General features: G+C 42.3%; 1 protein-coding gene across 2 annotated transcripts in view; it reads left to right on the top strand.

Annotated features, from left to right (window-relative positions):
• Window positions 1-23,526, top strand: part of LOC109321881 (WD repeat and FYVE domain-containing protein 3) — a 517,024-nt gene extending 493,498 nt beyond the window's left edge. For both annotated transcript variants that reach the window (XM_019552640.1, XM_019552639.1), the window contains 10 exons: window positions 8,600-8,747; window positions 10,332-10,486; window positions 11,777-11,935; window positions 13,683-13,862; window positions 15,746-15,928; window positions 16,199-16,295; window positions 17,796-18,125; window positions 18,440-18,551; window positions 18,843-19,040; window positions 19,980-23,526. In XM_019552640.1, coding sequence (XP_019408185.1) covers window positions 8,600-8,747; window positions 10,332-10,486; window positions 11,777-11,935; window positions 13,683-13,862; window positions 15,746-15,928; window positions 16,199-16,295; window positions 17,796-18,125; window positions 18,440-18,551; window positions 18,843-19,040; window positions 19,980-20,100 — 1,683 coding nt within the window. In that variant the 3' untranslated portion in view covers window positions 20,101-23,526. The remainder of the gene's footprint in view (window positions 1-8,599; window positions 8,748-10,331; window positions 10,487-11,776; window positions 11,936-13,682; window positions 13,863-15,745; window positions 15,929-16,198; window positions 16,296-17,795; window positions 18,126-18,439; window positions 18,552-18,842; window positions 19,041-19,979) is intronic.
• The last annotated feature ends 436 nt before the right edge of the window (window positions 23,527-23,962 follow it).

Raw genomic sequence — 23,962 nt, 5'->3', positions numbered from 1 at the left:
TCTGGCGTCCCTGGGCTTAACCCGCAACCAGCGCCCCTTCTCTGGCGTCCCTGGGCTTAACCCGCAACCAGCGCCCCTTCTCTGGTGCTCCTGGGCTTGGCCTCCCCACCTGGGTTAGCTCTTTACATCAACTGGGCTCAGGCGGCCTAAGCCCTACCTGGCCCCTTCTGAATCCTGTCAATGATGATCCTCACATTAAGTGTGTCCCGTTAGGCTCAGGCGGCCGGAGCCTTACCTGGCCCCACTGGTTCCTTGGGCTCCCCTGTTGCTGCAGAAGCCCTCTGGAACACTCCTTGGCCTGCACCTGTCTTGGGTGCCTGTCAGTGATACAAGCCACCTGCCTTGGGGTGGCTTGATATAGTATGTGGCCCGCCTAGGGCCTGTCGCCCCCTCTCGGGGGCCTAAGCCACGCTTCCCTGCGCTCGTGCTGCACCTCCTGCGCGTCCTCACCCCCTCTGCGGCCTGCATTGCACTCCCCGTGCCTCCTCGCCACCTCTGGGGTCTATGCCGCGCTTCCTCGCCCCCTGTAGGATCTAAGCGCCCTTTCGTGGCCATGCCGAGCACCTATGCGGCACTTGGCACACTGTGCCCCTGAGGCACTGCTCGCTGTGCCCCCCACTGGGCATTGGGAACCCCCCAAGGTACTGGGGAGTCCCCGTAAGGCCTCCTCTCACCCCTACAGCTTCACCCGGTCCTCCGGTGTAACCATAAGTAAACCAAAGAGTCAGCCAGCTGGCCACAACATAACACACGCGCCAGGCTTATAATACAAACCCCACACAATGCTGACTCTCACCCATACGTCTGTCAGGGCTCTCTCTCTCTCCCCTTACATCATTGCAGCCAGTCAAACTGCCACCATTGACTCTGCTGCTCAGCTCTGCCGCAGAGCTGCGGCTGCCAGAGGGGAACTGCTCGCCAGGCTCCAGCCCGGGCTGTTTATAAAGGCCTAGCCCTGCCCCCTTCTGGCCACCTGACCCGCCTGGTTGCCACGGCAACCGGCACCTGAGCTGCCCCATTGATTGGCGGCTCTCCTTATTTCTTTTACTTAAGGCACAGAGCACCTCGGTGCTCCTGTGACAGTCAGTAAAGTGAGTTTTCCCTGTTACCTGTAATTCTTTGACCCTGGAAGACATCCTCTAAGTCAGCCAGATTCAAGCACTGTACATCATGTGAGTGGGTGATCCCAGTGGATATTGGACACCCTAACTGACATATCTGCGAAACTCCACAGCAAGCAGATTATCTCTCTGAAAGCTCTTTACTGCCCAAACCTGCAATCCCAGGGAGACACCCTCTTGGGAAAATTGATGAGACCAACTTTGGCTCCTGTAACAAATTGCCCTTCCCAGTTAATCTATGCCTTACTGGTGGGGTGCCCTTGGAGTCCTCTTTAAGGGCTCTCTACTCACCTGCCACGTCTTGATGGAAATTTTTATGTTTATAGTCTTGTAAATGGGAGACTACCTATCGTATTTTGTATGTTGGGGCCTTTCGCCTCCATGGGCCTTGACTCCAGACTTTCTCTGGCTAGTCTTCCCCATCTAAACCCACCAAACAGGGTTTGACTCCAAGGCTCTACCCTTTTCTGGTGTCTTGAGGCTTGTTGCCCCCTTTCCTCCTTCAATCTGGAGCTGGCCCAGAGGCCCCGCCACCAGCCCCACAGCCAGGGGGTCACCAGTTCAAAGCCGGGGCATGACCCCAAATTTTACTATCCCAGTCCAAAAAAAAATTAAACAGAATTGCACCTCAGGTGCACCAGATTTCCCTGGCTTTTTAAGATCGCACCTTCAGGTGCTGAGGTCAGTGCACCCCAAAAACCTTGAGCCCTCGCTGGCCCCAGGGTCTATGTATCCCAAAAGCCGCACCCTCACTGGCGCCGGGGTCTGTGCCCCCAAAAGCTGCAACCTCACTGGTGCCAGGGTCCCCACTCTGTAGTGGACCCCAAAAATGAGGCTGCCTCCTTCCCCTAACAGCCTTGCCCAAACCACCGGTGTTATTCAGTAAAAAAAGAAATATGCAGAGTCCTATACATGTACAATAACTGCCACCCAAAAAAAGTGATTAAAGAAGGCAACATGCCAGCTTACATTTACGCAGGGTTTGTGCTTTGGCTCCCCACCATCAGCTACGGTCTTTCTTCTGGGGTTGCTGCCATCCCTCCAGGGTCTTTCAGTTTCCCTCCTCCAGCCTTTGGACCGCTTGCCAAGCATCTCCATGGAGCTCTGGGACACACTCCTTCCCCTTTTGCTGCTGGTGCTACTGCCGCTCTGCCCAGGGATTTTATAGTCCTGCCAGTCAGCTGACTAGCTGGCCAGGCTCAGCATTTAACCCCCTCCTTGCTGGCCCTCTGTGCCCAGAAAGTTCTGGCCCTAAAGGGGCTGACCGGGCTGGTGAAAGGGCTAGGGTTTCCTGTTACAGCTCCCCAAGTTCCTCTTGACATACTTTCAGATGTCTCCCTGACACAAAAACAGTCAGCCCTACTGATGTGAAATCAAAAAAGTTCTCAAGTAAAGCTCTGGGAGGAGCTAGGAGGTAGGGTACAGCCCCCACAAGAAACTTCTTTAGGAAGAGATTTCCAACTCCAAGAAGAGTGACAAATGCTCTTCAGATTTCATGGAAGAGCTCAGAACCCCAGGATAATGCAAACTGATGGATATTCTTTGCTCAGTCTCAGCGTGGCCATACCCATAAACAAGGCAGTAGTAGATCCTGCCCAGTTGGCCTGGCAAGCTGTGCCCACAACAACTGTCACCTCAGTGTAGTGGATAACAAATTAAAAATGCTTTGCAGAGGACAGGCGAGGTTCTTTGAGTGGTATCTTTTATTAAACTAACTGAGCAGCTGGAAAAAAAGTTTTAGGCAAGCTTTTGGGCACAGTCACCCTTCTTCAGCCATAGGGAGTCTTTGCTGGTCTGAGACTCCTTTCTTAAACAAACCTACAAACTTCACTTCATAAATCTACTGGATACAAAAAATTGGGACTCAATATAGACATTGGATTTATTGGACGTATTACAACCTGCCTGACATCTGATTCATCAGGTACCTCCCTGACCCTAACCTCTTATATTCTTCTTTTTCCCCACACCTTTTCTTCCCTTATCCCCTAGTTTTCTGCCTTTTGTCTTCCTGATTTCCAACCATTTCCTTTTTCTTTGAGAGCCTCTCTTTTATACCTTGTACTATTATCACTGTAGTGTTTCCCTTTGGCCTTTTTGCCCCTGCTTTCTTACCCCTCTCTTCCCTGTTTTGGTTTTTCTAATTTCTACCTTATTTATATTTTCACTGACATTTGTCACGCTTTCTGCATTCGTTGTTCCTGTTTTCCTGATCTCCTACCAATTCTTTTTTCACTGACGGCTTCTTTCTACCTTGTATTCTGTCACTGCTATCATCCTTTGGCCTTTTTGCCCCTTGCCTGTTTTACCTTTTGTCTTTCTAATTTCTACCTATTTACATTCTCACTGCCATCCTGTCATACTTTTAGCTTCTGTCATTCCTTGGACCTTCTCTCATTCTCTAAGACCAGCAGAGACTCCCTATGCCTGAAGAAGGGTGACTGCACCCGAAAGCTCACCTAAAACGTCTTTTCCAGCTATTCCGTTGGTCTAATAAAAGATGTCACTCAAAGAACCTTGCCTGCCTATGTCTTTAGACCAGCACAGCTACAACCAAAAACCTTGCAGAGGACAGATTATTAATTCCTGTCCCCTAGAAGAGACAGCAGCTGTTAAAAAATCAGACCAGAACAAAACTACTCCAGAAGACAAGGAGCTCAAAGGTATATTCTTCAGTGATCCTGCAGCTCAAGGTCACTAATTATCAAGCCCTCTTCCCACATGGATAAGCTTCCACTTGAGTCCTGACTCCTAGAAATGAAGGAACACTTGACCTCCAAGGTGCTTGCTGCTTTCATATCTGTTATATCACCTCACAGAAATTAAGAGGTGCATGCTAGGTTACAAATCGCTGTCAGAACAAGGTTTTGTCCTTTAGCCTGTCAGCAGTCTTGAGGGACTTCAACATGATGTGCTCATGATAGTGACATCTGTCATAACCTAACCTGCCCAGTCAGTCTAACCAACCCAGTCTCATTCCTGTTGGCCAGTTTTGTCATGATAGCAAATACTTGCTCTCCCTACTGTGTGTATGTGTTCCCATACCTAATTCACAAGATAAATCCAGAGATTTCAAATAGGAATCCAGAGTGTCAAAAAACTTCTGATCTGTTGCAGTTTTTCTGAGTGCTTTGCATCAGAAGAATTGTTCTATTATTTTTGTGTTGACAAAAAATGGGTGAAAGCTCAGAGCTGGCATTTTCAAAGGGGTGCCTTGAGTCTAATAAGGTTGAAAACCGCTGCTCTATCGAACTACAGTGTTAGATGTTTCATTGCTGGTCTAGGGCACATGTGTATGACTTGCAAATCCAAAGTTTGTGTTCTGAATGAGAAGCACAGGTGCATATTCATACGTTATATATCAGGGCTATCAACAAGGCCAGCAGATCCTCCCTGCAGTCCATGTTGGAAAGAGTTGATACAGCCTGTTCCATGCTTATGTTATATATCAGTAGACATGATAGAGCATGTTTGTTTCCCCTCTGTGCATCAGATATTAAATCTGCTATTCCTTGATGAACCTATTTTATAGTTTCATAGTCAGTAGGGTCGGAAGGGACCTGAGCAGATCTTCAAGTCCAACCCCTTGCCATGGCAGGAAAAAGTACTGGGGTCAAACGACCCCAGCAAGGTGTTTATCCAGCCTCCTCTTAAAGACCCCCAAGGTAGGAGCCAGCACCACTTTGCTTGGAAGTTGGTTCCAGATCCTAGCCACCCTGACAGTGCAGCTAGGACAGCCCCATGATCATGCAAGTGACCCTCCTTTGGACCCTCTTCATTTTATCCACATCCCTCATGAAGTGTGGCACCCAAACCTGGACTCAGTACTCCAACTGCAGCTTCACCAGTGTCACATAGAGGGGGAGGTTCACCTCCTTGGACCTGCTCAAGATGCATCTGTGGATGCATGACAAGGTGCAGTTGGCCTTCCTGACCGCTTCCCCACACTGCCGGCCCACGTTCATCTTGGCATCAATGACGACTCCAAGATCTTTTTCTGCCTCTGCACTGACGAGAAGGGAGTTCCACAGCCTGTAGGTATGCTGCTGGTCCTTCCTCCCCAGGTGCATCACCTTGCACTCATCAGTGTCGAAACCCATCCTGTTCTCATCCGCCCTCCCCTGTAACCTGTCTAGGTCCGATTGCAGCCTATTCCTCCCTTCTAGCATGCCAACATTCCCCCAACATCTTAGTGTCATCTGCAAATTTGAACAAGGTGCTTTTTACTCCCTCGTCCAAGTCTCTGATGAAGATGTTGAATAGTGTGGGCCCAAGGACCGAGCCCTGGAGGACCCACTGCCCATATCCCTCCAGGCAGAAAATGACCTGTCCACCACCACTCTCTGGGTGCAGCCCTCCAGTCAAATAGTGACCCATTTGACTCTGTAGGTGTCAACGCTACAGTCCCCTAGTTTTTTTTTAATGAGAATGGGGTGAGAGACAGTGTTGAAGGCCTTCCTAAAGTCCAGAAAGACTACATCCACTGCTACCCCTGCATCTAAGGATTTGGTGATCTGGTCATAGAAGGCCACCAGGTTGGTCTGACAGGACCTGCCTCTAATGAACCTGTGTTGGTTGCTCCTAAGCATAATCTCCCCTGGTGGCCCCTCATGGATATGCGCCATGATAATTCTCTCAAAAAGCTTACCCTTACTCATGCACCGGTAGTGACTGAATTGCTCCTAAACGATGTGAATACTGAGCGTTCAGTCTGGTATTAGATACTGTATATTGTTCCAAATGCCAGGATACATTTAGGAATGAATTCTTATTTCAAAAATAGAGCCTCTCTGAACAGCCAACCTTGAGGTAAACATAGAGTTCAAGAATCTACCACAACTCTGATGTAACCTGAGGTAACCTGTTCCAATGGTTAATCAGCTTCACTAGTGAAAAATTAGACAGATTCAGACTAGAAATAAAGTGCAAGCTTCAACTTTCTCAACTGAATTCAAGTGCCCTTCATGACTTTTCTGTTCACCACATAGGTGAATGAATCATCCCTTAAACTTCCCTTTGACAAGCCAGAGAGATCAAGCCACTGGAATCTTTGACTGTAAAGAATTTCCCCCCATCTTTTAATTGTTCTTGTGAGCCCTCCTTGAACTCTCTTCAATATATCAACAAGTTCCTTGAACTGTGGACACCAGTACCAGACACAGAGGCTGCACCAGTACCAAACACCAGCATATTACCTCCCTACTCCTACATAATACTCCCCTGTTGAGACATCCAGGGTAGGGAGACAAATTACACAAACTGATTTATTCGATTGGAAACCAGTTAAATGCTGTTGCCCTCAGCAGATCCACATAGATGGCCTAAGCAGCTGCTCTTTTTCAAATCTCCAGTCCATCAAGGACTCCATCCTTCAAAGTATCTTTTTAGACTGCCATTTATTTCTCAAGCAGACCTGTTCACAACACAAACTATAGAAAAAGTGCTAGAAGTCCTATCTCAAAAGATATCTAAGCTTTCAGTCCCTCCCTCATGCTATATTGATCTTGGGGACAAGGAGTTGATTGCATACCTATCCTGAGGTTCCCAGGATTCTTAATGAAGTCTTACGTAACTCAGCTGAGACGACTGGTTCTGGATGCTGTGCATCTTGCATCTAGGTATTTCATATCCTTGCCTTTTGCTCCCAGATATCTAGTTTATCTCTGGACAGCATCTTTCACTTTACAGCTTAAATGTTGGGTTATTCTTGAGCTAGAGCAGTTCTGCTTCTCACTGGTTCATAACATTTTGGCCAGTTGCACAATTCAGACCATGTCAGTCGAAACACTAAAAAATTTTCTACCCCAGACATCTGTCAAGTGGCCACCTGGGGCTTTGCACACTATCTTATGAATGTGGAAACAGTTTCTCAGTCCTTCACATGATAGGCTGTTATGTTCAACAAAGTGGGCATTATCAGGATGTCCCCCTGAGACTTAACTCTTGTTTCCAAATAGTCAGGTTACATTTATTTTGAAGTTGTTACCTGTGAAGTATGCATATGGGTAGTATCTTGAAGGGGAATGAGAACTAGCTTAATTGGAGTCGTTTTGAGATGTGTTATTTTTCACATGCACATTCTGCGACCCATCTTCTGCCCTCTCCTCTTGCACACATGGCAGTCTGAGGTACAGTAGGCACACTACTCTACCACTTTTATATCCTGGGTGCAAAGCACAATAAGGTCACAGGAAGGCTGAATGAGAAGGGCACATTAAGGGCACAATGAAGGCTGAATGAGTACCACTAGGCATAAAGTCTCTGACCCCAAGTGTGTGGCATGCATGCAAACTTGCAGCATAAGGTGCAAATGACACACTGACTCAAAGAGCTGTTTTGTAAGTAGCTGCTCGTTTCCTTTCAACCTCTAAACCTCACTCCCCCTTTCAGTATTTTAAACACAAGCTTACAAGATTATAGTCATGGTGGAAATAAGATATATTTAAATGAAACATTTGACTTGAGTATTTATAATGATTTTGTGTTTAGGTTATGTTTTCACTTCTTATATTTTCATGTGTGGTCTGATTGCTTAACAATGCTGAAAATACCAGGATGGAGAGACAGTAATAAACACTGAAAATTCCCTGACATTATCCCATGGAGAAAGCTGTGAGCCAGGATATGTTCATCTCTGCCATATGTGGTCCAATTCCCTACCTCCTCATAACATTATACCATGATTGTGGTCTGCTGTTTCTGGATAAATATATATAGCTTATTGGCTTTGTATTTTAGATTATTAAGTGTGCATTACTCAAACATTTAAATTCATTTGGTCTTCTCATCACCAAATTGTCATGTGTTAATAGCTGCCAATTTAAAGATTTTTTTAAGAAATAGTGCATTGCTCTTAACTCATTTACAACATAGCGAAATTCACTGAAAGGTTGCAAACTTTATGGAGAGAATTTGAACTGCAGTCAGGTTATACTTGTGCCAGAATGCAGACTAGAGCATCAAAGAAGCTGCTTTCAGCAGCCACCAACTGTAGACAGACTTTTCTTCTCCATTCCACATATGTCAAATCCAGGTTATCCCAGTGAGGAGTAAATGAATATTAACCTATTTTATCCTGGGGCACCAATGGAGAGCAGACACATTCTTGTTTTGTTTTCTATTTATTCTCATTTTTACAGTGATTATAAGATACGATAATGAGGTTAGAACAGCATTAGTGACTTGTTCAAGGTGAAAAAGAAGCTCCTGATTGATCTCAGATAAAATTGCAGCACCCTACTCTTTGTTTTTTAAAAGTTCTACCCTGTTGTAAAATGCTTAGGTTATTGTCTTCTAATTCTGGTTTAATATTTTTCTCCCAAATCATACAGAGTAAACATCACCAGAGGAATTGCATGAATAGCTGCTAACTTGTAGCATTGTTTTAAAAGTAAATGTGATACTGTTGGTAAATTTTAAAAAGCCATTGGTGTTGAAAATATACAGTGATCCATTACCCTTGATCTGCTGCACTACAGCTCTTCAAGAAACCACACCCTCCAAAGCGAGTGCGAAGCCGAATCAATGGAGAGACTGCTGGAATGTCTGTCCCACCTGGTTCCACAAGTGACAAGATCTTCTTCCATCATTTAGACAATTTGAGACCTTCTCTTGCCCCTGTGAAAGGTAAAATTCTGTACTGTAATACTTGCTTCTGATCTTTTGCCAGAGCATTCATACTTCTAGCTGGATAAAGTCCCCTTTTCTGATTTTTCTGAAGTTCTGCATCTTACATTCCACTGGATCTACCAATTTAAGGCCTCAGTAGCAACCTGGCTTACACAAATAACGTGTTTATGCCAGGTAATTTAGATGACTCTGCTGTACAATTATACAAGGAAAAAATCAGGGATAAGAATACACTAACATAAGTATTATCTGCCTGCAGCTTTTTCCTGGATTAGCAGTTGGCTGAAGGCTAACTGCTGCTATCTAGTGGCAAAGCATTGTAATAACACCTACTGCAAGCCATTATCCTAGAACAACTGTTCATATGAGAGCCATCAAGTCTAGCTGACTTGCACCTGTTGACACCAGAAAATTTTACCCCATTCACTAAGATGGGGTAAACTTTTTTGTAAACAGTGGGTGGGGAACTATCCTAAACTACACTCTGTTACCTCCAGCACTTCGTTTTAATTTCAACAAACTCTGAAACCAGTGAGGAAAGCAGATTCTAGAATTGAGATGGAACCACTGAGGGATGCCCTGCCACCAAACATCAGACTTACAAATCTAGCTTTAGTGCTCCATATGACCTCAGAATATGTGTGTTGATAATTTCTTAGTATTTCCGAGAAATGCTTTCAGTACTGGCAAGAAATGGGACTGTCAGTAGCATCTTCAGAGCTGTAAAAAATGATTTCTAGTCCGTGTATTTCAATTTTTGTGCTAACAGAAATATAGCAAAACTTACTTAGAATAATTAAGAGCCCATTTCTTAAACTTAATTGGTATCATACTGACAAGACTATATTCTAAATGGTTCATGAAGAATTTGCAACACTTTTTGTCATGCTTCCCAGATGATGACTTTGGGCGCTTTACAAACATTATGTTCCTGTGAGGTGGGTAAGGGACAAATACAGTGATTACTTCACTCATTGCTGAAATGAATCCATTTTTGTAGTACAAAAAGAAAACAGTAGCTTCACAGAGCATAACAATGCAACACTGCTACCTAGGATGGGAAATAAAGAATATCTGCCTCTGCAAATGTGTGAACACATTAGGAAGGCAAAATGTAATTACCAAATTAGAAATATGGCATTCAGAATTATTTGGCTTGGATATTTGGAATGGAAAAAATGTTGCATGATACTTAAGTCTCAGGCATTTATCATCTCACTTGTATGTCTTGTTTATCTGAGATGGTACATCCTGTGATGCAAAGGGAAGGGTGCCCCTGAAGATTTGCCAGTCCCTTGGTGTTCCCAAGGAGATATCTAATTTAATTACCAGTTGTGCTTAACTTTGAGGGCTGATAGGATTGCAGAACAAGGAGGCATCCTTGCAGTTGAAGTTGACATTTGTACAGTATAAGCAGTGTAGGATTTCAGTTTTTAAAAAAACTATGGGGTCCAGTATTACAGTATTAACATTGTGATGAAATAGGTCTGTCCAACAAATCATACCATACAGTAACAAGTATATAATGGCTGTACTTCTGGGTGTTTGTAGTAACACAAAACCCTTATTTTTGTTGTTCAGAACTCAAGGAGCCTGTGGGACAGATAGTGTGCACAGATAAAGGTATTCTGGCAGTAGAACAGAACAAAGTTCTCATTCCACCTGCCTGGAATAAAACTTTTGCATGGGGCTATGCAGACCTCAGCTGTAGACTGGGAACCTATGAGTCGGACAAGGTTTGTGATTTAGAATTTGTTCTACTGTGATATGAAAGAAAATTTAGTTTGTATTCTTTACTAAAACAACTCTAAAAATTATATTGTGCATACAAGTGAAAGAACAAGCAAAAAATCTGCTTTTTGGGTTAATGTTTATATTGACGTCTTCAGAAGAGAAATGATGGGAGGGGAGAAATGAAGTTAAATAATATTAAAAAGCTAATTTCCAAAATACAAATAAAAAATGTCAAGATTTCTATATTAAATTTCCATATTGAGGATTAACCTACAGTATTTGGTCTGCCATCATCTTCTGGGAGATATTTGGAACTTCCACTGTTAGGGGAAGCAAGTGATAAACATTCTTTTCTACATAAATAAGCAAAGTAAATATGCATGCACACACTAAAAGATAAGTACTGAAGATCTGCTTGGTATTTAACCTGTTTTTACTCAGACCAACTCCCACTTGCTTCAAGAACAGTAATGCAAGAAGAAAGGTGCATTGAGAAAACAGTTTGGCAGGTCAATAGTGAAATGCAGTTGCTGTTCTTGATTGGCTAAATGCATCCATTGTCCTTATTAGTCCAACTTTCTTGCCCTGGCACCATTGTCAAATGCTTACTTTCTTTTGGGGCAAGGACTTTCCTTTACTGTATGTTAGTAAGTGTCTTGCATCATAAGGCTAGACCTGCTAACTAGTAATTTATAGCTTAGGACTTGGCTCTGATGAGGGACCTAAACCTGAAAGTATGGCTTAGGATCAAAGTTTCCCAGCATTTGGGCATGTCTGCCATTTCTTCACTCCTCTCTGTACTAAACAAAACAAATTTAAGTCTTTCTCTGTTCTTGAAGAAGTGTCTTCCAGTCTGGGAATCATAGAAGAGAGGAAAGGCAGGTGAGGAAGAGTATGAGAGATGGAAAACAATTTTTTTAATTAAGCACCAATGCTTATTGAAAGCAAATATGTAATGTTCTCACTCAACTGTCTGATTAAGCACATGCTTTGGCATTGTTCACAACTTAATTGCTCAATAAATGTATCACGTGAATTCGTCTCAAATCCTAAGTAGGTATAAATAGTGCCTTTGTTTTTGTTCCTTAGCACTGAAGCCAGAAAATGTGTTTTTGACTGAAGTTTGTTTATGTTTCTTCTAGCCAACTTTCTAGATCGGTTATCTGTAGATACCAGACAGTTAAATGATGATGACTATATGAAATTACCTTTATTGACTAAACCCCCCGAGCAAAACACCAAACTTGCATTTATTACATCTTTCTTATCTAACTTAATGTTTTATTCTGTAGGCAGTGATTGTTTATGAATGCTTGTCAGAATGGGGGCAGATTCTGTGCTCAATCTGCCCCAACCCCAAACTAGTTATCACTGGAGGAACAAGCACCGTGGTATGTGTGTGGGAGATGGGCACCTCCAAAGAAAAAGCGAAAACACTTGCTCTAAAACAGGTAAAAACTAAACAAAACATGTTTTACTAAGAAAATGATATTCCAAAGTCAAAGGAGGTAGGGAGACATGGCTCTATGGGCCCAAACCTACAGAGTGTGTGGACAACTAGTTGGTGCTTCAGAGCTAAAGCTGAGGCAAAATGTTACCTTTGACAGCATCTTAAAACCTCTCTGGAGCTGAAGTAGCTGCCTTCCTTAAAGAATCAGAAAGAGCAAAGAGCTCTTCAAAGGGGTGTGAATGAAAATCACTGTTAAGTGTTCCTGGGGGAAGAAAGCACACTTTCTGAAACACTGCATGCTGAGTGCTCAAGATTCTTTTTCTCTTGGCATGGTTGCAAAATTTCCACTGAGTTGGACATTCCCTGTCCCCTTTGAATTGTGACAACCTTTTCCTGAAACATTTCACCTCTTCTCTTCAAAAGCGGACATTTTCTGCTTTACTGAAAAGAAGTGTTAGAAGACCAAACTGCCAGATTTGACAGTGTGGCTTTGTGGAAGCAGGCTTCACTTGCTTAACAGTGTGTAATGCTGCTGCTTGAGTAGTTGCCTCAGCATGCTGCCTTTGGGGTAATGCACCCATGGTGGGGTTAGAACCAAGTCTCTCTCTGACTTGAGTGGAGCGTACATTTCTGAAACATCTGGAACATTATTGTTCTCAGTAAAGCGCCTTGTACAAGAGGAACAAGAACAATTTAACTGGGACTTAAGAGAACAAATATAGAAGTTACTTAATTTGCATTTTCAGAGTAGTGTACAACATGAATTCTCTAACACTTCATCTTGATCTTGCCTCATACTTTTTTTGGTAAGCTGTATTCAGAAAAAGAGACTTTCTTCCAGTGTCTGCTGCTCCCAGCTGTGGCAGTCTCTCAGGAGCACCAGAGATGCTGCCGGGTATCTTGAGTTGTTTAATTAATAGTCAAATGCATCAAGAGTTTTATGCCACAGCATCTATTTCAGTTGTTTAGATAACAATATGGTGTAAAAGTAACAATGCCAGCAAAGGAGAAAGCACTATTTTGGCACTTTAAGTTAGCCACTGTCCTTTCAGTGTCAGTTTATGGCACAAGTTCCTTTTTAGCTAATGTTCTCCTCTAAAAATTGAATAGGGGCCTTCTCATGTTCTTAACTGAACTTTTGCTATAAGAAACTAATTTAAAATAGCTACCAAAACACATGCTGCTACAGAAAAGAGGCAGGTGTTGTCATCCTGGAGCGGAAAGAAGCAGAAGGGGAAAGGTGTCCATAGTGGTATGTCTTATTCATCTGAACTGTGTTTCCTGATGGAAGATTGTGTCGTAAAAGCCCCTGAAATTTCAAAGAATTAAGTTTTGAAAACCTGAATATCAAGTGAATGAGCCCAAACTGTGTAAATGCCCCAAACCGCTCTCTGTAGTTTATTAACAGATTACTAGTGCAGTTCTTAAGTGAAACTGCTCCATTAAGCCGTGCACCAGTAGACAAACAGTATGAACAACTTGTGCTGTTTGTGTTTGTATTGTAGGCAGCAGCACAGGAGAATGGATTAAATTATTTTATGAGCAGCAGTTTACACTATCCAGTGAAACCTCATTTATGAATACTCTGCACTTCCAAATACTGTCCTCTAAAATCCATTTATTGCTAGCATATTAGATCACTTTTGTTAAAGTCTCTAGTTTATCAGAAAAATCATTTCCTGTCTGTTTAAATTGATTCACTGTAATAACTCCTGTACATGCTTTTTTCCCTCTTTTTTCTTTTTCAGGCATTGCTTGGACATACTGACACTGTCACATGTTTAACAGCATCAATAGCTTACCACATAATTGTGAGTGGATCACGGGACCGCACCTGTATCATATGGGATTTGAATAAACTGTCATTTCTAACACAGCTTCGAGGTCATTGGGCTCCAGTGTCATCTCTCTGTATAAATGAACTAACGGTAAGAACCAGCCTGTTGCGTGACATGCTAAAAAGGTTAAACATTTATACTGCAGCTAATACTTACCAAATGTTTCAGGCTGTTTTTCTTGCAAGACAACAAAAGGATCTTATGAAAGTCAGTCCAGTTCCTTTGTTCATGGTGTTTGCCTGCACATGCTTGAGTTCCAAAGCACACTAGTTCCGACAGCTCTGTTGATTTAAGTCCTTTCTTCCTGTTAAATATTTTAAGCAGAACCAATATTGTTCAAAACTAGAGGAATGCAATGCCTGAGGCTTCCATGGGTTTAGGGATCTATTTTTACAGCCTGCCTAATTCCAAATCACTTAACAGTTATATTGGTATGGAGCTGTACCCCACTAAAAATGAATGCCCATTCATTAACCTAGGAGAAAGAGCATATAATGTATATGACCCAATACATTTTAACCATGAAGAAAGGTCAGCATACCTTAAAGTCCAATTCCCGTAGCTATTGAAATGCTGTAGACCATGACCTACTCTAAATGGTTAACAGGAAGAATTGCTTTGTGTTTCAGAAGTCAACCTTGAGACCCCTTAAGAGAACATCCACACTGTCACACCCTAACTGTAGTTCCTGTGGATACACCTGAGCTAGAATTACTCTAGCCAGGTAGGGCACTGGTGGCAGTGCACCCAGAGTATTACAGACCTCAGTGAGGTGTGCAAAATTTACCTAAGTAGCTGGATGAATCTGTGGGCAACCCTGCTGCTGCTGCTGTGCTACTAGCAGTACGGAGCTAGCCAAGATATACCTGCGTGAGCTACACTGACAGTCATGTAGATGTAGTCTTGAGAACTTGTCTCCACTGCACCTGTAGCTTGAGGTATATAACTCATGTGTTGCCTGTAACCCACCCAGGTACAGAAATATTGGCTTGTGGTACAGTTTTTCACCTTGAGCTAGCTGGCCTAGCAACAGTTGAAGCCTGAGCATTGCTGATATATAAGTGTTTTGTCACAGTGCAGTCAACCCTGAATTCTTTTTATGATGCTGTAAGAAATGAGGCTGATGATATGGGTCATCTCACGCTAGATTAACTGGGTAAAGTGCTGAAAACACCATTGGCCCTGAGTTGGAAGGGCAGTAAGGGAGAACTCCCCTCACTAGATTTACTGTGTCAGAAGGGTCTGCAACCTTGCTTGTTTTCTGTGATGAAAGTTTTAAATAATGGGAGTCTATAGTTCTCTTTTAGAGCATGTCTGTGAGCACCTCAAGTAGAGGCGCTTGCTAATTGCTCAAAGAACTCCCTTTTTAGAGCACTGAACACAACACACCTAGAGACCAAAAAACCCAAACCTTATCCCGTGTGTCTCCTGAAAGCTAATAGAGACAGTCAGAAACCTCAAGGCTGAGTCAGTTCAGTCTTTGCAGGTTAGTTTAGGCTGTATAGATTGAACAGATAAGCAAGTGAACAGACATTCACTTTTGATTGCAGAAATGTAGCCACATGCCTGCAGCAGCACAGATCAGAAGCCAGGAGGTGCTAGAGAACAGCTCCCTGCTTGGCTGGAACAGATAGCTTGAGCCAAGGCTAGCTCATCCACCCTGGAAGGGGGGGGAGAGAGTTTTTGGAGGAGGTGCAAAACATCCTGGGATGCTGTGAGTTAACTTGAATCTGGAGGGGTTCTGGGACTTAACCTAAATCAGCTAAGTCTGATTCTGCATCCATTCAGGCTTATCTTAAACCAATTTTGGCCATTTTTAAAGCAGTTTATGTGCACCAAACTTCTGTTATGTTACAGATTTGAACCGGCTTCCAATCATTTATACTAATTTATGTGTAATTTCTATCCCTAGTCCAAATGAAGCTAGGGTTTCAATTAAAATGTCAAGTGTATGCTTGTTTCCCTCTCTTCAGGGGGATATTGTCTCATGTGCTGGCACTTACATCCATGTTTGGAGCATTAATGGGAACCCAACAGCAAGTGTGAATACTTTCACTGGACGGAGCCAGCAAATCCTGTGTTGCTGTGTATCGGAGATGAATGAATGGGACACCCAGAATGTCATTGTGACGGGGCACTCTGATGGTGTGGTCCGAGTAAGTAGCAGGAGACCTTGCACAGAGAAATAAGTGCACTCTTTGATAGTTGGCAGGGCTGTATGGAGATACCCAAGCTAACACTAAACTAGCTACTTGCAAATAGCAGAAGCAATATAGTGCAGCTCTGTGCAAAGCTAATTTAGCTCTGTTGAGCTGATCTATACTAGTAGTGTAGATACACTATTCTAAGAGCCTGGCTTACTTTACAGCAAGTGTAAAAATCAAATTGATACCAGTCAATTTCTTCTGTGCTTATGCCCCATCCAGTTCTGGAGGATGGAATTTTTGCAGGTACCTGAAACACCGGCTCCAGAGCCTGTGGAGATCCTAGAAATGCAAGAGGATTGTCAAGAAGCACAAATAGGTATTTTTCTGATAGCAGTTCTCTCTTGTCCTTTTGTTTTAATTTGTTTCGCATGTGTGAAGTTACTGCAGTTGTAGAATTCAGAAGGGGTGACACACATTCTGGACCACACTTATATACAGACTTCTGTTATGTCTTGCAGGTAATCTGATTCTCCTTTCCCATCTAGATAATTCTGCTGACTTCCTTGGTTATTTCTGTTTTATCCTGCAGTGTATAAGAAAACTCTGGCCCATGTGATCTGATTTTATTTGTGTAATATCCCGTTAAAGAATTGGGTCACATGAGAAGCCACTAATAACAGTTAATCATTTATTTTCCTATATGTGGCAATAGAACATATACCAGAGTCAAAATGTAATGGTGGATATAACTTCTTAAAGCTATGGTATAGTCTTAGTAACTTTAATTTGCACCAGATTTTACTGAAGTTCTCTACCCATTAGGCATAGGCATTGGCTTTATCTGTCTTTTACTTTAACTAGGGGGAGGGAGAGTTGGTAGAGTTTAGGTACCTTGCAAGAATCAAAATACCCATCTTTATTTCTTTACTTTATATAAATTTTAAATAAAGTGTTTGTCAGGGATGTTCATTACCCCCTCCCTCAGTGCAGCAGTTCAGTGGAATATGCCATGAAAGCAGAACATTGGCAGTCTGGGACCTTAAAGCACACTTATTTATTAGAATGCATTTCGATCCCTGTCTAGCCCTCCTCCAGACGTAAGCTATTTGCTTTATATTGTTCTTGTTTTCTTTTCAGGTCCTTTTTAGGTCAGGGGCATGAAACCCATCCAGCCCCACAGGCCAGAGGAGTGCAGGGTGGGTCTGTGGGTCAGATTGGGTCCACAGACCAGCCTCATAGGCTGGATCCAGCATTTAAGGCCAGTGCAGTGTGGGTACCACATGCCAGATTTAGCCCTGCATGCCACAAGCAGCATGCACTAACCCCAGTCCCACATGTGGCACATGGCTCGTGTGCCTGGTTTGGGACACATACGGCACAATATGCGAGGCTAGTCTGGGGCTTATGCAGCATCTGTGCTGAACTGGGCCTACACAGAATCTGGCATATGGAGTGTGCTGGCCTGGCTTTGGATCCAATGTGCAGGGCAGGTTCAGCACAAGCGCCGTGTGCAACATGCACCCCAGCCCAGCTGTGTGCTCAAGAGGTTTAGAAGAGAAAAAAATTCTGTTCAAAGTTGAGAATATTTGTGGAAAACCCCACCCGCTTATTTCAGCATAGCTGCCCATAAAAGAAGTGTGGATTTCTAGGAAAATAGTTCAGTCCATTCAGTGGTAAGCAGATCAGCTGTGCAATATCTGCCGATATTCAGAGGTAGGAGTCAGATGGCTGAATCCCTGCAGTAGCTTTGACAATGTGCCTGTGTGTAGTCTCGTTCCTGCACAGGCTGCAGTGAATTAGCTGCCTGAAAAGGAAGAGGATAGAACAATCCACACTACTTTGCTAACAACAACTTCTCTTGCATTACATACCACAGGGCAGGAGGCCCAGGAGGAGGACAGCAGTGATTCAGAGACAGATGACCAATGTGTCAGTCAGGATTCTAAACCACAGGAAAGTCGGAGCCAACCAAGCAGCACCAGCCAGAGGCCAAGGTTATCATCAGGCAGGGCAGCAGCAGCATGGTCAGCAGATAGTGGCTCTGATGACTCAAGGCGTTGGTCAGACCAGCTCAGCTTGGATGAGAAAGATGGTTTTATTTTTGTGAACTATTCTGAGGGACAAGCTAAAGTACATCCCCATGCTCAGGTCAACCACCCACACCCCAACTACATTGAAGTACGGCACTACAGCAAGCTTAAACCAGGTACAGGAAGAGAAACACATTCTCCCTCAGTAACTATGTTATCCCATTGGCTGACCCCTGGGAGGGTATGGGGTTTCCTACTCTGATACTGCTTCTCTCCTAAATGCACTGATGAGCAATTAAAAATGTCATCATTTCAGATGTTGTTACTGGGGACCAACTAATCCCACATTGTCAAACTGCCCATGGGGAGCTCCAGGAAGCTTGTTCCTACTCCCAGTCCATCTCCAGGGTGAAGGCACTAGGGCACTGCCTAACTTGTTCTGTGAAGCAACAGAGGTTGGACTGACAGGTGTGTTCCTGTTCATTTACAGGGTACAGGTGGGAGCGCCAGCTAGTGTTTAGGAGCAAACTTACTATGCACACAGCATTTGATCGCAAAGACAATGCACATCCAGCAGAGATCACTGCACTGGGCATCTCAAAGTGAGTAATTCACGTACTGTAGTCCACCAGACCTTTTTTTTTTTTTTCCAAGGAGGAGCTCATTTTAGGGGAAGAAAAGAGAGCACTTCCAGATTAAACAAAGGTGTGGCAGAAAAGGAGCAGATCTGAGCTGTGCTTCGTAATATTCTCCAGTCAGAAGAGGCTAATTTAAAAGTATACCAGCTACCATTCAGAGCTTAATATTTGCTGTTAATTCTGTTGCCTATTAAAGGCTGAAATGGGGATTAATCAACCCAGTGTTGTGGGGATGCTAATTCTTGTTTCTTGCAGGGATCACAGCAGAATCCTTGTAGGTGACAGTCGAGGCCGAGTGTTCAGCTGGTCCGTGAGTGATCAACCTGGCCGGTCTGCGGCTGACCACTGGGTGAAGGATGAGGGAGGCGACAGCTGTTCAGGCTGCTCTGTCCGTTTTTCTCTCACTGAACGGCGTCACCATTGCAGGAACTGTGGACAGCTCTTCTGTCAGAAGTAAGACAGCCATTACTTCTCTTTGCTATACGTATACAAGCACCATAGCATAACTTTGTTAGGCTTTGTCAAATTTTAGTTGAGCAATTTGTATTCTTACTTTTTTCTGAAATAAAACGTCAGTACTTTCAAAAAGTACAGGAAATTGATTGGATAGACAGACAAATCCCCCAGCCATCTCTTTTTAAAACGAATAATTTGGCAGATATTGATGACAAATTGCTCTCTGTTTTTTAAAACCGACTGTTTTCTATCTTGTGTGGCCTTCCCCATACATGGGCCAAATTAAATGTGCTCCCTGCAGCCTACATACAGGGTTGCTTGGTCTCGCCCGCAGGAGAGAAAATGGATCAGAGACCTTCTGTAGCCAGGAGTTGAACATGACGTCCACAGGGGAGCAAGGCAGGGATAATATGAATAACCTCTAGTTACAACCTCTGGGCATCTATACGCGTGCTCTGTCATGTGTATTCAGCATCCCGCGCTTCAAAATGTTGGCAGGAGCGCTTTAGTTCAAGCTTTAGTTAAAGCACCCCTGCTGCCATTTTGAAATACAGGGCCACTGAATACATGTGATGTGGAGGCTGCTGGAACGTGCTAATTAGCACCTGCAGCAGACTCAATTAACTGAATAACATGCATCAGAGCCAAGCTCCGTTGTGTGTAGGTGCCCTCCGATTCTAAATTCTTAGCCATGGCAGTGCAAAAACTGCCTATAAACTGTCCTTTGTTAAAATTAATCTGGTAACGTTGGTATGGCCATGATGGAAAAAGTCTAGTTCCAGTTCTTGTACTGTCACTGAAATTGCACCCTAGGTCCTGTCTGGTATGTAGAGTCCTTGTGGTGAATTCACAATATCTTTTGGACTAATAAAGGCCAAATAAGAGTTCAAGGTTGGGAGGAAGAACTCTTGTGACTACATTGTTTTTCTTTAACAGGTGCAGTCGGTTTCAATCTGAAATCAAGCGCTTGAAAATTTCATCGCCTGTCAGAGTCTGTCAGAACTGTTACTACAATCTGCAACATGAGAGAGGGTCTGAAGAGGGGCCTCACAATTGAGGAGGTCATGACGCAAACTAAAGACCAAGCTCTGAGATTCCAGTTCAGCCCCACAGTAACCCAGCAAATTTAATCACAGTACCACACAGTGAATTTGGAAGGGATTAGAATATTGTCTGTTTACACCTCTCTTTGTACTATGTTTTAAGCACTGAAAAAGTAAAAGGGATCATTCATTTTATGTGTGTTGATTGCAGTTTTGAGGCTAACATAATTGAGATGGACAAGTACCAGAAAGACCCAATTGGTAACAACAAATACAGTAATGGTTGGTACCTAAATCTCCCTGCTTATCAAGAAAATCCTTACTTAGCCTAACCACCTATTTTTGTCTTGTTTTTGTGGAGCTAGTCATCCTTTATTTGGGAGGGAAAGGCTTTTTAGAAGATAGTTGTAAATCTGCCTTCTTTGCAAGCAACTGTGTATATTGTAAATAGGTATAATGGCCTTTTTATCTAAATATGAACTTAACTGCCTGTTACATGGGACTTCAGGCTAATCACTATGCTTTCTGTGATATCTTTATCTCATCTATCAACTTAAATAGGAATGTTTAAAAACTCAAAGGCATTATTTGCATTTTTGTTTAAAATCCAGTCTGTGCATGCTTGTTTTTTCAGTTGCCCACAGTATCATAGAAATTATGTGGATTTTTTTCAAAGGATTTTTTTGGGGGGGGTGGGGAGCGGGGAAGAGAAATAGGACCTGGAGTGTTTTACTCAAACTGTAAGATAACCAACTGTACACTTCTGTTGCATTTTATACCTAGTTGTTTGCCACCTCAGTGTTGTTAGTATTTAATAAGGCCTCTTTTATACATAGAGCTGTTTCTTCATTACTTAACAGGATAGTTAGCAGCTGATTCATGCAGTGCAGGAACCAGCTTTTACCTTCTTAAATCAATGGAAATTGGCTTGCATGTTAATTAATTTCTCTTGCATAGAACTAATAGGTGTGTATAACTGACACCATTGTTCTACTGTATCTTACTTTCAAAAGATGTACAGGACAATATAACCCTTGTTGTATAACTGGATAATTATTACTAACATCAGAACTGCTTTTAAGGTTGTCTTTACCTGTAGTGACATGACATCAACTGGGAGACAGCAGTAGAGTTCCATTACCATCCTTACATTTTAATACCAATTTCATTGCAGCATTTAATATCCATTAATTTATTTTGCACCGCGTGTGGAACAAAGTACAGACATTGACATCCACAGAGATTAGAACACTTGCATCAGACAGGCCCATAGACATTTTCTGAATGAGGTCTTGACAGTGGTTCTTTTTTTTTAAATGTGTGTATATATTTTGTAAATGGGTGACAACTTGATTGGTCTAGATTTAGGTATATTCACAAAAAGATGCTTTTAAATAATGGTAAGGCTCTGACCCAAATCAACAAAAGGTGGACTGGGAAGGGTGTGGGGGACAGACGTTTGTATCAGTGAAAACTTGTTGAGTAACTTAATTGGGAAGAATGGGATTATTATTTACTTACACTGGTGAAACAGCAGAATCTGGCCAGGAAATCCATCATGAACAGACACAGTACTTAAATGACACCATTGCAAATATTAAAACCTCTATGATGGTAAGAGTTTATCCAAAGGTTACCATACATTAACAGGACCCTCCTGCCTTTTGTTGATCTGTGCTCTTTAGCAGTATAGGTTTTGACCACTTGCTATTTACCTGGTAACACATGTTTATGCACTGAAGGTAAAATATGTATTTTGATACATGTTAGTTTATTATGTATGTGATGGTCTGTAAAATTAGAGAAATTCCTGTTTTGGTATGTATACTAGGTCCCCGAGAGAACAATAAAGACTTCTTTAGAGCCTTCGCACCATTGAGTAAATGCAGGTTTATTTAAGTTAGCGAACCCAGTAGCTCACTTTTGGGTTTAACAGTGATGATCAAATAACTTCTCATCATAGATGAATTCTGTTGTGCTGGCCTTGAAAAAATCCTCATTGAGTTTGCAGAGAACCTGTAATTTCTGTATTAAACTGCTCTCTTCCTAATGCTACTTTGGCCCTTCCCAAAATTACCTAAGAATACCATCATCTAGATTATGGGTTAACAGCCTATAGATTTTCAATGTCCAGTGAATGCTATTAAAAAATCATTAAATGCACTTAAGTCTTGAATTTTCCCCCTTTCCTCTAACTCCCAAATGATACAGCCTTGTTTTCTGTGGGCTGAAGCCTTGAAAGTCTTAGTTACAAATGAATCTTTATGTCATAAATAAATCAAGCCAGGCAAAAACAGGACTTCTGAGTAAAACGGTGATGTGATCTAAACACCTAAATGCCACTCAACGTTGCAGGGTTTTATTAACTGTGTTCGATTCCGCAGAGACGTTGTACCAGTGTTATTCTACACTTTTTACAGTAGGCACTGCTAGAGATCAAGGTCGTTGCCCCCTACTTAAGTCCTGTGGTATAACAACTAATACAGATTTCTGAACACCACAGCCCCTCTGACTGATTCCTTTGCCACGTTGTTCAGAACTATTTTTTCCCAAAATAATGCACTTCCTGGCATTTCAGAGATGGACAATAGAACTCACCTGATCGGATTTCCTATGGCAGCTGGTGCTGTGGGCAACTGTTCCATTCACTTGAGTGTGGTCTTTATTCTTTTTTAAACTGTTAGTGCAGAACTCTACTTTGATTTGTCCAAAAGCCTTTGTTTTCCACATGAAAGTTTGTTGAGCAAAAATCTACTCATACACACTAACATTAGTGGCCTATATTCTCTGCCAGTACCTCATGTCTTCTCCTGCATTGTTCTTTGTAGTATACTTATTCATTTGTGTACTCAGCCATTTGTATGTAGTGTGCAACTGTAGCATCATGCTTATGAAGGTGAGATAGGCTGCCTCCAGCCCACATTCATCAGCAAAACACTTTAGAGAAGTTTATTTTGCACTTTCTTATGTATAAAATTGGTAGAAACTTATTTTTGCTTTGTATAATTTAAGGACTCCTTTTGTTTCAGTAAATGAACTGTGTATAAAATATTTATGCAGTTAAAACAGTTTTTAGAAAGTAATTTTAATTTTGGCAAGTTTGGTTACTTGTTGCATGACTATTAACACAGCTGACTTTTTGTGTCAGTGCAATGTATATTTTTTTGTCCTGTTATTAACTTGTAAGCCCTAGTAAATGGCCACTTATTTGTACAGCATCAGGAGTAAATTGAAGATAATTGGTTAAGACTGGAGTATGGAATTTTGTACTATATTACAGAATCCAATATCTGTTTTTTGGTGGTCATGTAAAAAGGCCTGAAGATTTACTATCTAATGTGCAATCTGTGATATCTGAATGTTCATTGTATATTTGTCTCCAATGCAAAAAGGTAGAGTAACACAATTACAATACATGATTAAATGCAATAGTTCAGGTACTTAAGTATTTTTTTTCATTTAAAATAAATACCTGCTATTTACCACCAAAAAGCTGTTTTGCATTTATTTTGAAAATTATTTGAGTAAAGCAGCAGTGTTTACTAAAGCTTCTTCTGAGTATGGGGTTTCCTCATTGGCTTTAAATGCTACATAATGTGACATTGGAAATGGGATCTGCCAGAGTAGGAGAGACTTACAGAGAAGCATGATTATGCTCCTAACAGGGAAAAATATTTAGTTAGTTTTAGAGACTTCTCCCAAGTTGATGAAATTTACACATAGTAACCGTGCTGTTTCTGGCAGAACTGTGGCAATGAAACATTTTTTAAAAAATGTGTTGTAACCATAACACTGGCCCCTGCCATTCACTAATTTTGGACAGTGTTGGAATACTTTATCCTGTAGCCAAGTACATCTTGCTCTCATTAGTATATT

Source organism: Crocodylus porosus, unplaced genomic scaffold (genome assembly GCF_001723895.1).
Source record: "Crocodylus porosus isolate Cpor-Errol unplaced genomic scaffold, CroPor_comp1, whole genome shotgun sequence".
Classification (NCBI taxonomy): Eukaryota; Metazoa; Chordata; order Crocodylia; family Crocodylidae; genus Crocodylus; species Crocodylus porosus.
Note: the sequence above shows the minus strand (reverse complement) of the source record. Positions and strands in the feature narration are given on the sequence as shown.